The sequence below is a fragment of the Aethalodelphis obliquidens genome, unplaced genomic scaffold (genome assembly GCF_003676395.1).
Source record: "Aethalodelphis obliquidens isolate GAN/ISIS:26980383/991018 unplaced genomic scaffold, ASM367639v1 scaffold19, whole genome shotgun sequence".
Lineage (NCBI taxonomy): Eukaryota > Metazoa > Chordata > Mammalia > Artiodactyla > Delphinidae > Aethalodelphis > Aethalodelphis obliquidens.
In genome coordinates this window covers 22,535,601-22,550,602 of record NW_020837963.1, presented here as the reverse complement: position 1 = coordinate 22,550,602, position 15,002 = coordinate 22,535,601, and the positions used below count along the sequence as shown (strand labels likewise).

General features: G+C 42.0%; 1 protein-coding gene across 10 annotated transcripts in view; it reads left to right on the top strand.

The window, feature by feature from the left end:
- The first annotated feature begins 1,402 nt into the window (after window positions 1-1,402).
- The window catches only part of RTTN (rotatin), a 137,855-nt gene continuing 124,255 nt past the window's right edge, over window positions 1,403-15,002 (top strand). For 3 of the 10 annotated variants that reach the window (XM_027118739.1, XM_027118737.1, XM_027118735.1), the window contains exons 1-8: window positions 1,439-1,681; window positions 2,022-2,209; window positions 3,142-3,319; window positions 4,996-5,085; window positions 7,524-7,617; window positions 8,969-9,083; window positions 10,043-10,193; window positions 13,248-13,413. In XM_027118739.1, the coding sequence (XP_026974540.1) occupies window positions 1,651-1,681; window positions 2,022-2,209; window positions 3,142-3,319; window positions 4,996-5,085; window positions 7,524-7,617; window positions 8,969-9,083; window positions 10,043-10,193; window positions 13,248-13,413 (1,013 nt within the window). In that variant the 5' untranslated portion in view covers window positions 1,439-1,650. Of the gene's footprint in view, window positions 1,682-1,710; window positions 2,210-3,141; window positions 3,320-4,840; window positions 4,911-4,995; window positions 5,086-7,523; window positions 7,618-8,968; window positions 9,084-10,042; window positions 10,194-13,247; window positions 13,414-15,002 lie in introns of those variants that run through there. The other 7 variants (XM_027118745.1, XM_027118744.1, XM_027118736.1 and 4 more) reach the window with 7 other exon arrangements.

Sequence of the window (15,002 nt, the reverse complement as noted above, 5' to 3'; positions counted from 1 at the left end):
TGCCTCCACAGTTTCCATTTTTTGGTCCATTTGGGACACTTATGCATCAGGAACTATTGTCCTAGGGTTGAGCAAGGCAGCCACTGTTACACTCTTGGCCAGGCAGGCTTAGGTATGGGCTGTCAGAGTCTTGGTTAAATATCCACAGTCTCGTTCTTCCCCCGTCTGAGTTCTTTCTGGTTTCTCCCATTAGCCACAGTCACCTGGATGCCTGAGGGCCAGGGAGCCTGGGTGGTGCAGCCTTTTCCTGTGTACAAGTCAGTTACCTGCAGAGGCTGGCAGAGTGGGAAGGAGCCACTGCAGGGCCACATGGAGAATAACCAGCATGCTAGCTGCCCCTTCCCCTTCTTCTCTTCCTCCCAGAGGTAATCTGGCCACACAGACTTTCTCATTTTCCCTGACTTTGACAGACTCACTATGAATTCTTGCCTTTGCATGTACTGTTTTCTTTGGCAGAAATTCCCTTACTCCATTTCTTTGCCTGGCAACCAAACTCCTACTTATCCCTCAAGCTCCAGCTCAAATATCACCACTCTTTTACCTACACACTTGTAGAGGCAGCAAAGTCCGAAAAATGGGACAAAGAAACATAAGGTCGGGTCCTCAATCAGCCACTTACTAGCTGCTGTGGGCCAGGTTCTTCTCCGATTTTACATAGTCCCCCCCCCCCTTTTTTTTTTTTTTTTTTTTGCAAAATAGGAATGGGAATTGCTGCCTTGACATCCTTTCTCCAGGGATGAAAAAATCCATGAGATAAAATGTTCTCTAAAATGCAAATCACTTTACAAATTTAGTTTTGCTGTGGTTGCTCTTACCATTGCTTAGATTTTTTTCTATTAGTTCAGACCGATCACAGTGCAAAAGGCAACTTTAGTGGCATTCAAATACGAATTCAAATTCCTACTCACTCCCTTTTCTTTCTACAGCTCCCTTTTTCTCTCCTGTTAAGTTATTCCCCCCCGCCCCCGCCGCCGCTCTCATTTTTGTTTCGGCTTGTTTACTTTGAACCCAGGTATCCAAGGTCATTGCATGATTGTGCAGGTGCATCTCACAGTTAAAGAGGTTAAGCCATTTAGTAACGGCAGGGAGGTAGGGGCGGAACGGGGTACGTCATCCTAACAAAACGCTGCACTCTAAGTTGTAAAGTTCTGGGAGCTGAGAATTCAGACTGACAGGGTCATAAACGAACCCCTCTCAGAGGGAGGGTGCAGGGCCGACCTGCGCTTCTGCGCGAGCCTCTGCAGCCCGCGCCGCAGCCCGCGCTTGGACGCCGGAACCCCAGGCAGGCGGGAGCGGTGGCGGGTCCGGAATTCCGGAGGAGAGCACGAACTGGCGAAGACTACAACTCCCGACGTGCACGGTGGCCAAAACGCGTTCTATCCCTGCTTGACTCCTCATTCTTTCCAGTTCTTACGAAGGAGTCCGCTGTCTAGGAATTGCATAGTAGTCACCATAGCGAGACTGTAAGCTTCTCTGTTGGCGCGGGGACCGGGACAGCTCACGGAATGCCTCTCACTCTTTGGGTCCTTCGCTCAGGCGTTGAGGAACTCGCTTTCGGACCGGCCGGGTTTCTAGGGGGACAGTAATTGTGGTCGGACGCTGTGGCGCGGCAGTTTAATTCTCCGGCGGCGGCTGGTTGAGCGGGAAGAGATGGTCCTGACGGGGCTCATCAGGAAACTGGGTAACAGTCTGAGTTGCCCCTCGCCCGGGTCGCCCACCCGTCGTGGCCGCTTGCTGAGAATGGCTGTGTCACGTTTCCGAGGCCGGGCCACCCCGCGACGGCTTCCTGTCTTGTCCGGGCTTCGGCGGGGCAGCCCCCGGGGGCCCACCTCGGACTTTGTGTAAACTCCGCAGTTCGCGTCGTGAATGCACCAGCGTCCTGCGTGTGGAAGAAACTGGTTTCTTTATTTCCTTCTTTACCCCGCTCCCGCCCCCAGCGTAGATAACGAAGTTTTAGGGTAAATTCCCTGTGGGCGTCTCTTTGGAGTCGGGAAATAGCTCTGTGCTGTCTTCTTTGACAGGTCATCAGCTGGCCGAGATCAGGGCGCGCGCTCTCAAGAATATTCTCTGCAAGATTGAGCACAGTTTAATCTGCTGTGCTGATCTGGTTCAGGAGAGGCTCCTTTTTCTCCATTTGCTGGAATGGTTCAATTTCCCGTCCGTTCCAATGAAAGAAGAAGTTCTGAGTCTGTTGAACAGGTTGGTTAAGGTAGGATCATTTTGAAATAAAATAATCGAACAAGTGAGTATTTCGTAGTCGTTTAAGTGTAGCATTTGTTGAAAATTTAAATTATTAATTTTTTAAGAAACAGCTGTGAACGTTGAATTTTAATTCATTTATTAAATATGTATATAATATATAATGGAGTATATATATTGGAGTATAATATATATAATATAATAATATAATGGAGTATATAATGCTCCATTCTCCTTTTCTCTTATTTGTAATGTTGAATCTCACATTGTCTCTGCTGTGTTCTGAAGTAACACAGTTTCTGAGTTCAGGTATGTTCTGATTTGGGGGATCGTCTTTGGAGGTTAATACTTGTCATTCTGTTTTCCCTGATGGTTCTGTCATTTACATGTTACAATGAGATGTCTTTGTATAAAAGAGAACACATTTAAAGATAAAGTTACAGACCATGATACTAAACAGCACAAGTATGTTAAACTGTTTTTCCCATATCTGTTTTTCAGATTTATGTTTCTCAGTCTGTCTTGAGAGTAGTTAGTTGTCAGGGTCAGATATCAAAGTGGCAGGTTTAACTTTTCCAAACTGTAAATCACTGTGCAGTTGTAGGAGATACTTATTACTTCGGCATTCTTTGAGTGACTGGAGGTAGAAGAGGATACGGTGAGTGTCAGTGAAGAGAAGTAATCAATTTAATAAATAAAAGTAGGAATGGATAGTATGCATTTCTAGTGTTCAGTGTCTGGGCTTTTCTCTCATAAGTGTTATTAAATGTGTTACGTATGTCTCTGTAAATCTACGTCTTATGTATATCACCGCAAAAATTATGTTTTAAAAATGAACATCTGGTATACCAAAAATAATGTCATGTTTTGATTGCTGTAAAATAAAGTCTGGAGATTTTGATATTTATAGTTGTTCTCAAGACACTCCTTTTCTTATTTCAGTATCCCCCAGCAGTCCAGCATTTGGTTGACCTTGGTGCAGTCGAATTCTTATCTAAACTTCGTTCTAATGTGGAGCCGAATCTACAGGCTGAAATTGATGGCATTCTGGATGGACTTTTTATTCTTCCTTCAGAAGTTCCTGAACTACATTCTGCATCTTACCAAACCAATCAAACTGGTAACTCTTTGGAATCACTCTGATGAAATCAATCAGTCAGTCAGTCTGTTAAAATATAATATATTGGTTCTAATGGTTAATTCTAAGGAAAGGAACCTTAGATTAAAAAAAGCAAACAATCCTCCTCCTCTCCCCCCCGCAACTCTTATTTTTCTTATGTTAACTTACATGAATTTGATCTTAATTCCCCTCCTGTAATGTTACAGAGAGGAGGATACTTGTGTGTTTTTGTTTTGGTCAAGGGGCATAAAAGATGAAGTGACTTTCTTTTTGTGAGACTAGTTTGACAGATTATCTCTTTTAGCAATAACAACAGATTTTCATTGAGCACTCTTTACTATGTGCCAGACGTTGTTTTAAATATTTTATACTTGCATTTTGGGGCTGTGTTCTTCATATAGGGAGGATGTCTGCCCTGCTTATGATTTTGTTACGGGGTCCAATCAAAATGAGCTACACATGGTATACTGGCTAAGATCAGAGTCAAAGAGACGTGGATTTAAGTCCCAGTTCTGCCACTAGTTGGGTGACCATGGCTAAGGTACTTAATCCCTCCAGGCTTTAGTTTTCTCATCCAAAAATTGGTACAATAAGCAAGAACATCTTATAGGATTTTTGTAAGGATTAAGTGGGGCAATGTCTGGACGGTGCTCAGCACAGGGCCCGGTGTATATTAAGCACAGAATCCTTGTCTGCTACTGTTACTTGTTGTTCTTGTTATTATTTGATGTCCAGTATAGTGCCTTGCTCATGGAAAGCATTTAAATTGATTTGAAGGAAAGAAAATGCTCTTGAAATTTATATGATTGAGTAGTAAAAGTATAAAAAACTGTGTTTTTGCTCATTTAATCTGTTAGACCCTATTCTTCTCTATGCCAGTGCTGTACTGCCACTGCTGTGACCCTCGGGCCCGCTGTTAACAAGAACAACAGTAGCAGCTGCCGTTTACTGAGTTTCTCGTGTGATTGTGATTTTTAACAGTGTATTTTGCAATTTCTGTCTAAGCTATAACAAATAAAGTAGAATCTTAAATCATGAATTTTCCACCTAGTTCCTTGCAGGTGAGTTTAGAGATATGGTCTAGGGCTAATTTTTAGTTTTCTGTATTAACATTAGAACTACTGGCATGAGAACTTCAAACAGAAAATGACAAAATTTGGTTTTAGCCTTTTCTTCATTCTCAATCTCATGACAGCTGAAGTGCTGAATATGTAATCATGTATGATAGGGGATCGTCAGAGTTATTGAAAGATAGTGTCTGACTCTTGCTTTTGACAACTTTTTCTTAAAAAACATGAAAATCGAAGTGATCAGGAAATATGTAGAGTAAGGGAGAGGAGAGAGATGGACTAAGAAGCTGAGATGAACAGTTCTTGAATAAATACCTTGTAACAGATTCTTTATGTACATTGTGGATGTTTTCATTCTAAGAAATAATTGTAGTTACGTAACAGTAAAAGAGAGAGGAAAAAACCCCTCAATTCGAAATTGACTCGGCATCTACATTTTTTTCCTCTTTAGGAGGACAGATTATTCAGAGAACCATAACCGGATTATTTTTCTAGTTTTTAAAGTGATTCAGAAACTTAAGATAAACCATTTGTATTTGAAAAGAGCAAGTTTCACTTTCAGCAAATAATGCATCAGTAACACAGTAATATATATTTTCTTTTCAGAATTGCCACAGCAACCTGAAATCTTAACGGGATATTTTCCTCAAGACAAAAGTACTTTCCAGCAGATGGAAGTGCCTCCGAGACCTGTGGGTGTGTATCTACAGGGACGTAGGTCCTGTCTACCTGGGACATTGGAAATTAATGTACTTTCCCTCATTGTTGTGAAGATGTATTGTGGTCAGACTTAAATGTTTAAGCACCAAACTGAAAGTTTGTTCCCTCAAGTTAGATTAGGATATAGAGTCTAAATGGTGAAACTGTGTATTATTCTAAGTGCCTTTGACCAGCTCTGTAGGCGGTGGTAATGGTGGCCGTGGTACTTGGTGCTTATCGAGCTGGGAGTCTTTGTCAGGAGCTGAGCTGTGCACTGTACACACCACCTCATTAATTCTCCAGCTCACTAAGCGGTACTGTCGACCCAGTGACTCAAGCCAGAGGCTCAGGATCAAATTTGTTTCCTCATTTATCTTTACTCCAACATTCAGTTGACTGAAGAGTTCTGATTTAGAGCCTCTCTCAGGAATGTCATCCAGGTCTTTTTGCGTCTGGTCTCTGGTCAGTCATATGCTGCCTCCTCAAAGAGACCTTCCCGAGGACTCTAGCCAGTGATCACTTTTTATCTACATTTGGTTTTCTTCCTATATGTATTTATTAAATTATGTATTCATTTACTTCCTGTTTGTCTCCCTCATTATAAGCTTAATGACAGCTGCAAATACTGCTTTACCTGTGTGGGTGTGGGGAACAGTGCCAGAAATGTATTAGGCACCCAGTATGTATTTCTTGAATGAATGAATGAATCTTCATGGAGTCCCAGTGAGGTTGATATTATTATTAATGCCATCTTACTGATGAGAACACTGGGGCTTAGAAAGGATAAAACCTTTGTACTAGGTGACACAGTTAGGGCATGGTTAAGTAAGCATGTACTTCACATCTTACTGCCTGCATGGTTGAAATTAAAAGGCTGCTTCCAAGGATATATATGCGGACGTCAAGCATCCAATGTAACTCAGTTTGGTAGCCCTCTGTTATAAAAACGATTTCGTAGACACTCTCAGGTTGAGTACAGCATAAGAAAGAACAGAAAACTTGTTCAGCTGTTGAAATACTTTTCCTTTCCTTTCTGGAAAAGTTTTGTTAGGCTTATAGGGAGCTTTGGGTTTTTTTTTAGCATTTATTTTTATCAACCAATGTTTTTTTTGTTTTTTTAGATGTTGGGGGTAGGAGTTTATTAATTAATTAATTTATTTTTGCTGTGTTGCGTCTTCGTTTCTGTGCGAGGGCTTTCTCTAGTTGGGGCAAGCAGGGGCCACTCTTCATCGCGGTGCGCGGGCCTCTCACTGCCGCGGCCTGTCTTATTGCGGAGCACAGGCTCCAGACGCGCAGGCTCAGTAGTTGTGGCTCACGGGCCTAGTTGCTCCGCGGCATGTGGGATCCTCCCAGACCAGGGCTCGAGCCCGTGTCCCCTGCATTGGCAGGCAGATTCTCAACCACTGCACCACCTGGGAAGCCCCGGGAGCTTTGGTTTTGACATGGTAGTTCTTTGTGTTTGTGGCTGAGAGGCTTAATTGAGTGACAACGAGAGACATCTGAAGGGAGTGTCTTCAGGGCTGGGAATCATGGGTATTTGAGTGAAGCGGTTGAAACATTCAGGAAGATTGAGATGGTAACATATTTTTATGTGAGTTGCAGTTTGTGGATTGATGGTGTGGCTTATTTTGGACACATCTTTATGTGTGCAGTATAAACCTGTCCTTCCCTCCACCCACCTCTTGTTTTTCCCTTAGAAAGTAAACCCTGCTTTTATGTTAGCACTTTTGAAGGAAGCAACTGCTATGTTTGAGAATTTAATAATAGTATTATCTGAATTTAACAATTCCATGCTCTTTTCAGAGCATTTTGCACAAAGACTGTTGCCCGTTTGAAAGGGCTTATGTGTTGCCACCTTAACCTGTACACTATGTGTTTAAAAATAATTTGAAGGAAGGTAGTATAAAATTGCATTTGGTTTCTCGGATTTCTTTTAATCTTGTCTGAGCACTGATATTTGAACTTTAATGTTATGGTCTTCAAGTCATCTTCAAAGAGGTTTAAATATCTAACACGATTTAGGATATTTGAACATGACTAATTAAATATAGTATATGATTATGTTTATATCGTTTTTAATTTCTACAGTTAGAGATCTCCAAATGCCAGTTCCTTTTTTGTTTATGTTCTGTGTTCTGGTTAGCCACATGGTGAAATAGAAAATTTAATTGATGCTCTAAATGTCATTCAATATTGGTTTGTGTTTAATACCCTTCTAATAATAATATATGAGTTCTGTTTAAATTATGAGAAGAGAGCTCTGTTATTTATTCTGTGAGGGAACAAATTTGCAGCTGATCTTTTCGGTATATTTTAGGGTACTGTAGGCTGTGACTTTATTTGAGGACTTGTTTTAAAGGTGAAGCCTTATTCTGAACATTGTGCATCTGTCAGCATTGTCTCCTTTGATGCCTTAAGTTTTGCTCTTCCATTAGCAGCAAATCCGACCGCGAAGTGTTTGAAGTTTTCTACCTTCCCTTGGCTCCCCCTGACCACAGCTGATAGGCATGTTCTCTCCTCTAATGAAAGGTACGTACCTGATGTATTTCAGGTGTTTTGGCTTTTGGTATTGATATTTATAACCATGAAGTCTGAGAGTTATTACTGTACATTTTCATCAGGAAAAAAGATACTGAGTGGCTGTGATAGGTAGCAGTGGGAATATATGAATGATTTTCAGTATTTCAAAAAACAAGCCAGAAAATTCCTATTTGCCTTGAATCAGGCTTCACATCGTTTCTTTTTTATGCTTAGAATCCTGTGCACTCCTTGGTGATGTGAGTCATCTCTTATCAACCAGATTGGTGGCCATTGCTTAGGCCCTTGGTGAATAAAAATGGAGAAATTAAACATAAATGCAGTCTTTTTAGTAGACAATGTATTTCAAAACGTGGACTCTGTTAGGAGAAGGTTGGGGACCACTGATCTGATCTGATGTATTGGATTTTATTTGATCATCACCCCCAAAAGTAGAGAGCCAATATCTAGAAGTTTGGAGACTGTTTTAATGTCTAGTTTAACTTTTTGCTGAAACGTAATTTCAGTGACTGCCACATCAAATGAGTTGTCTGCCCTTTTTTGGTGAGAATGTGAAAAATAAAGACCAACTTCTAGAGTTAGGGCCCAATACAGGGGGATGCTATTAAATGGCTTTGGATGATGGCCCTTTTTACTGATGGGCGTCAGTAAATTCTCTTGGAATAACATACTGAAGAGGTAGCGTGCCACGGGGATGGGGCAGGGGTGGTATTGATCTGTCACTTCTGAGTCGGTCGCTAAGGAGGAGGTATGGTCTCCATTGGGCGCCTGTGGGTGGGGAACTGTGGGTGGACTGGAGCTGGGCTGAGAGCAGGTTTGGTTTCTTGGGGTGAGAGGTGAACGACTGTGACATCCCTAGGAGGGCACATATTTCAGAGAAGTTCAGAGGTGTCCTCTCCATGAGATGAGAGAAGAGTACCAGCTTCATTCCCCTCGAGTAGGGAAGAGCAGTAAGGAATCTAATTTCTGGAATTTAACTCTGTACTTAGTATGATCTCCTCTGCCTTATTTCCTGATTCATTTAGCAGATTTCATTGATCTCATTTCATGGCATTGTGATAGCCTTTGGGTAAACAGTGGTGGATACTGTGTAGTCCCTGCTCTTGAGGAGGGTCTAGTGGGGCTACGAAGTCAACAGGCAGTTTCGTAGCACAGGTTATGGGCACATGAAAGAACACACCTACCCCAGGGTTGTTCGTTGATTAGGGAGGAGATTTGGGAAGGCTTCCCAGGGCAACGTGTCTTGGCTGAGACCTGAAGGACTGTGAATAGGTTACTTAGAATCTGGTATAGGTAAATTCTTTTCAAAAATAAATAATACTGTATTTTGTATATTTTGTAGCTCTTTAAGAAGTAGTAACCACACTTTAGTCTGGAACACCTGTGAACTGTTGAAAGACGTTATCATGCAAGATTTTCCTGCTGAGATTTTCCTTCAAAGGCCAAAAATTGTTCAGGTGCGTTTCCTCTGTAATAGGTTTAGATTTTGAAACAGGGAAGTTTTTGCATGAAACATATTTTGCAAAGTAGGAGTCCTTGGGAAGGAAATTTGCACCACCGTAGTTAAATAATGAAGCATTTGGTTATTTAGACCACTTACTCTCTAACTTACTTAGATAGTGGTGGTTCTCCTGATAGGAAGTAGTCTCATTTGACACATGCAGTCCAGTTTGACGACCTTGAGCTTAACCATTTATGGATCACTTGGGGAGACTAGACCTGGGAAACTGAGGTTGGGCAACAGTGACCAATCTTAATAGTTAGAATTGCATTACTTTGGGTATCTGGGTGTTTAAGGCACGGTGCTGGATGCTGCGGAAATATGGCAGAGGTGAGCAATGTAGGTGGATTCTTTGCAGTGCAGTTTATTGCATACGTGTATAGCAGAGAGACTGGGTCCCGGGCTGGGATTGTGGTGTGTCCACGGCATCTGGTAAGCCTTGGTACCCTTGCTCTGCCATCACGGGGCTGAGATGGGTGCCAGTGAGTGGCAGCTGTTACTTCATACTGTCCCAGCTATGAGTGATAGCAGAGGGAAAGCTGTAAATTATCAAAACATGCAAAATGATTTAGCTCTTTGAGATGTAAGAGGCTTCTTGTGGTTTTTAAAAAGTACTGTATAACTTAATGTCCTGAATGGGGAATAATTCCCGTGTTCTTCACGATAGGTACTAAACTAACAGTTCAGATATGAGAAACGCTGACTGTTGTATTTAAATTTTATCTTACTTTGACCCATCTTCCTGCATTATGCCAAGTTATTTTTGCCTGTTTCTGTTTCTTATGTTTTATAAATATTTGCACCTTATCTTAATTCCTTTGACTGTTCATTTAACCTCACTTAAGCTCCACATCCTTCTTTGAAAGTCGAGCACTTTGTTCCCTTGATAATTTTTATAGCTCTTCTTTATTGCAGAGCCTTTTATCTCTGTTGAAACTGGCCTTTGGAGGAGATGGAAAACATCGCCTGGCATTGCAGTCAGTGTCCTGCTTGCAGCAGCTGTGCACGTATTTAAGAAACAGACTTAACTTTCACCGAGATCCAAGTTTTTTCTCTAGTAAACAAGGTATTATGTTTGTATATTCCTTGGTCACTGGTGGTATTTGTAGATTCTTCCAAGAACTCCCCATTATATTTACTGTCAGGGTTATTGTGTATACATTTTCACAACATAAATTCCCCATTCCTAAATGTAATCAAATTATCATCTTTGAAAACAAACTGTATGAATGACAGAAGCACTCATGATCCCATCCTCTTTTTTTTGATAAGAGACATTTGCAAGGTGTTTTTCTCCCACATATGCTGAGTGTTGTTGGGAGCTAAGGACCAGGATTCTGAGCGCAGCTATTCATGTGGGACTTTGGGCATTTTAGCAAGTTATATGTTGTGTTAAGAAATTGTTTGGTTTGAAAAATACCGATTTGTATTTTATGAAAACTATTTTTATGCAACTTGTGATGTAGGCAGCTATTATGTGCTAGCAGTGCCAGACTTCTCAGGGAAGAAGCACCACCTAATGGCCAAGTAGAGCACTAGGCTGGCCTCATCAAACCAGCATTTACAGTTTAGGACTTCTGTGCACTTATATAATGCAATATATATTGGAAGTCGAATATTAAATTGTAGTGATTTGTCATCATGCTTCATAGTTAAGCCCTGTTTCGTTGAGAGTTTCACTGATCCCTGTGCTACTTGAATATTTATCCTTTACGTTAGCTTTATTATAGACCTCAGGGGGCATGGGGTTTTCTCATTAACATTCTTGAGAGCTTGTGAGTACCCCATATTTCATCAGAAAAAGAGTTATAATGTGGGTAAAAATAGTGGATAAATCAGAAGATTTATTCGTGTATTAAATAAATATTTATTTATCACCTACTCTGTGCCAACCGATACTCTAAGGGGTATAACACTGAACAAAACAGATAAGGTTCCCGCCTTTATGAGCTTGTATTGTAGAAGGTTGGGACAGGTAGTAAACAAACAAGTTTTTAGATATGAAGTGCTCAAAGGGAATAAGAAGGGTGATGTGACAGAATGTGACTGGGGATGTGGCTTTCTCGGATAGGATGGTCAGGGAAGGTATCTGACAGGAGGCAAGCTGAAGGGTGAGAAGGAACCTCCGCTTGAAAAGCGGCAGGAAGAGTACTCCAGGAAGGTCAGAGGCCTCAGCCCTGAGGGCCACACGCTTGAGGAATGAAAATCAGGCTGGTGTGGGTGGAGCGTAGTAAGTGGGCTGGGGGTACAGAGAGGGGAATGGGGTGAGGTCAGAGAGGTGGCCCGGGGCCAGGGTGCAGTGGCTCTGGCAGACCTTTGTAAGGATTTGATCAGTATATTCCCAGTATTGTGCGACCCTCACCAACATGTTTCCAAACCTTTGTTGTCATCCTAAGTGGAAGCTCTGTAACCATTAAGCGGCTCTCCCCATTTCCCTTTCCCTCTGCAGCCCCTGGTAATCTCTCGTCTATTTTCTGTCTAGGTCCCTAGACTGAGAGTGGGATTGTACAGTATTCATCTGGCTTATCTCACTTAGCGTAATGTTTTCAAAGTTCACCTATGTTGTAGCACGTGTCAGAACTTCATTTTTACGGCCGAATGACATTCCACTGTATGTACATACCACATTATATTTATGTATTCATCTGTTGGTGGACGTGGGGCTTGTTCCCACCTTTTGACTGTTACGAGTGATGCTGCGGTGAACGCTGGCATATCCGTTCGAGCCTCTGCTTTCGATTCTTTGGGTGTATACCAGAGCAGAACCGCTGGGCCATACGTTGATTCTACGTTTAGCTTTCTGAGGGACCGCCAAACGTGTCCCACGGCGGCTGCGCCGTTTGACATTCCCACTAGCAGCGTATGAGGCTTCCAGTTTCGCCACAGCCTCGCCAAAACTTGTTTCTTTTTCTTTCTTTTTTGTTAACGGTAATCCTCCTAGTAGGTGTGAGGTGGTATCTCATTGTGATTTTGATTTGCATTTCCCTAATGACTAGTGACTCTCTAGTGACTTTTCATGTGTTAACTGGCTATTCGTATATCTTTGGAGAAATGTCTAAGTTTTTTGCCCGTTGTTAAATTGGGATGGTTGACTTCTTGTTTTTGTTGAGTTTTGGGAGTTATTTATATATCCTGGATACTAAAACCTTATCAGGTATATGATTTGCAGATATTTTCTCCCGTTCTGTAGGTTGTTACTTTCTTTTTTTTTTTTTTTAAGATCTATTTTTTATTTTTTTTTTTTATTTATTTTTGGGTGCGTCGGGTCTTCGTCGTGGCACACGGGATCTTTGTTGAGGCATGCGGGATATTTTGTTGTGGCGTGCAGGCTTCTCTTTAGTTGTGGCATGCAGGTTTTCTCTCCTCTAGCGGTGGCGTGCAGGTTTTCTCTCTAGCAGTGGTGCGTGGGCTCCAGGGCCCGTGGGCTCTGTAGTTTGCAGCATGCATGCTCTCTAGTTGAGGCGCGTGAGCTCAGTAGTCGTGGTGTGTGGGCTTAGTTGCCCTGCGGCATGTGGGATCTTAGCTTCTGGACTAGGGGTCGAACCTGCGTCCCCTGCATTATATAAGGCAGATTCTTTACCACTGGGCCACCAGGGTCCTGGTTGTTACTTTCTTGTTAATGTCCTTTGATGCATGAAAGTTTTAAACTTTGTTGAAGTCCAATTTATCTCTGTTTTCTTTGGTTGTTTGTGTTTTTGGTGTCATATCTAAAAATTCATTGCCAAATCCAAGGTCATGATGACCCACCCCTATGTTTTCTGCTGAGAGCTTTACGGTTTTAACTCATATTTAGGTTGTCGATCCATTTTGAATTAATTTTTGCACAAGGTTTGAGGTAGGGTCTCTGGGAGGGTTTTAAGCGGGAGAGTGCATGATTCGGTCTCTAATGTTGTAAGTGAACAGTGTTGGCTAAAAGGTTCCGTGTAATCAGGTCAATTAGACATGAACCTAAGTGTGCTAAGGGAGTATTGCAGAAAAGGTTGACTTTTACTTTTACCTCATAGAAGCATTTCTACTATCTTAATTTTGTTAATTTTTTTCCTGAAGAATGACAAGAACTACATAATCAGTAATCTGTCTCTACCAAGGAATAATTTTATTCTTTTTTTTTTCCCCCCAGATACAGTTTCCCAAAATTCTTCTCTGTCTTATTGTCATGAAGCAAGAGTCACTCATCATTCCCAGAATCCTTCTCCAGGAAGCAGCAGCCCTCGGCCTTCTGTGGTGGGACGCACAGGCCAGCGACCCAGAGGAGATGGCCAGGATTGGGACGCCATGTCTTCCAGGTGACTGTAGGAAAGCCAGGTTAACTTGTGTGTGTGTTTCAGTTTTAGAGGGAGATTGTTGTTTTGCTGTTGTTTTGCTCTTTAGTCTTTTCTTTTGAAACATTACCACAGGTATTGGCCTTGTGTTAAACCAGTGACTTTCATACTTTTTTGACCATGACCCCCAGTAAGAAACAAGTATTATACTGCAACTCGGTACTCAGTACACAGACATATACTCTGTGTATGTGTGCGTGTGCATCTGTGTGTGTCCACTGAAAAAATGTTCACAAAATTGTTCTCTCATTCTGTGTTACACAGTGCATTTGTTTCATCCAAAAAATGGTGATTCTGACCCACTGAATTGTTTTTAGCAGCCACAAATGGAGTGTTATCTAGTTTAAAAGCATAGTTTTAAATGCTGTATACTTTTTGATAACATTTTAAGCCCATTTTTGTAAGTTTAATCATAATTTAAATGCATTGGTGTTTACTATTAAAGGGAATGATTGGAGAATCTATAAAACAAAGTCCCCTTCAAGGTGCACAGTTACGGTATTTTATTCATTGGTGTAAAGAAAGATATTTATATATCTAGTTTTCTTAAAGGGATTAGCGTGGTATTTGTGTGTTATCTCATTAGGCTCCAAGCATCTTAAAACCTCTTTTTTTTTCATTTATTTATTTTATTTTTATTTATTTTTGGCTGCATTGGGTCTTCATTGCTGTGTGCGGGCTTTCTCTAGTTGCGGCGAGCAGGGGCTACTTTTTGTTTGTGGTGTGCAGGCTTCTCGTCGCGGTGGCTTCTCTTGTTCTGGAGCACGGGCTCTAGGTGCGTGGTCTTCAGTAGTTGTGGCTCGCGGGCTCTAGAGCGCAGGCTCAGTAGTTGTGGCGCATGGGCTTCGTTGCTCATGGCATGTGGGATCTTCCCGGACCAGGGCTGGAACCCGTTTCTCCTGCGTTGGGAGGCGGATTCTTAACCACTGCGCCACCAGAGAAGCTCTTAAAAAGCTCTTTTTAAGTCTTTTCTTTACTGTCATTCTGCTAAATGCTCAGTGAGACCAGCACTTGCTGTTGGCTTGATTATTTTCTTGTGACGTGCCTACTGCTGCTCCAGGCTAACACTGACTCAGTCTTGCTGTGTGTTTGGTGTTACGTCAAGTGCTTCATGTGCTTTGCCTCCTGTGGTAGTCCTCGTAACAGTCCTATAATAGAATTGGTATTATTATCATCATTTATAGAAAAGCCTGAGGTTTGGAGAGGCTGGGAGCCAAGCCCCAGTTTATACAGTTGGTGAAGAGGGGGGCAGGGGTGTGGGCAGTACATGGTCCGGGAGCCTGTGCTCCTCGTCCTTACCGGGTGGCTGCTGTCGATCAGGTGTGGCTTTTCTCTTTACCTCATTCTCTGAGCTATATCTAGTGCGCTACATGCTTGTAGATTTTCACTCCTGAGTGAACGTCCTCCTGGGCCCTTTCAGAGTTTGAGAGAAGCCCAGCTTATTTCCATATTTTGGGATGCTTGGTATATTGGAATTGAAGAAATGACAAAATGTATTAAAATTGGGGAGTTTTACATGTTCAGTAGTGTTAGTGCATCTCTGTGATTCAGCT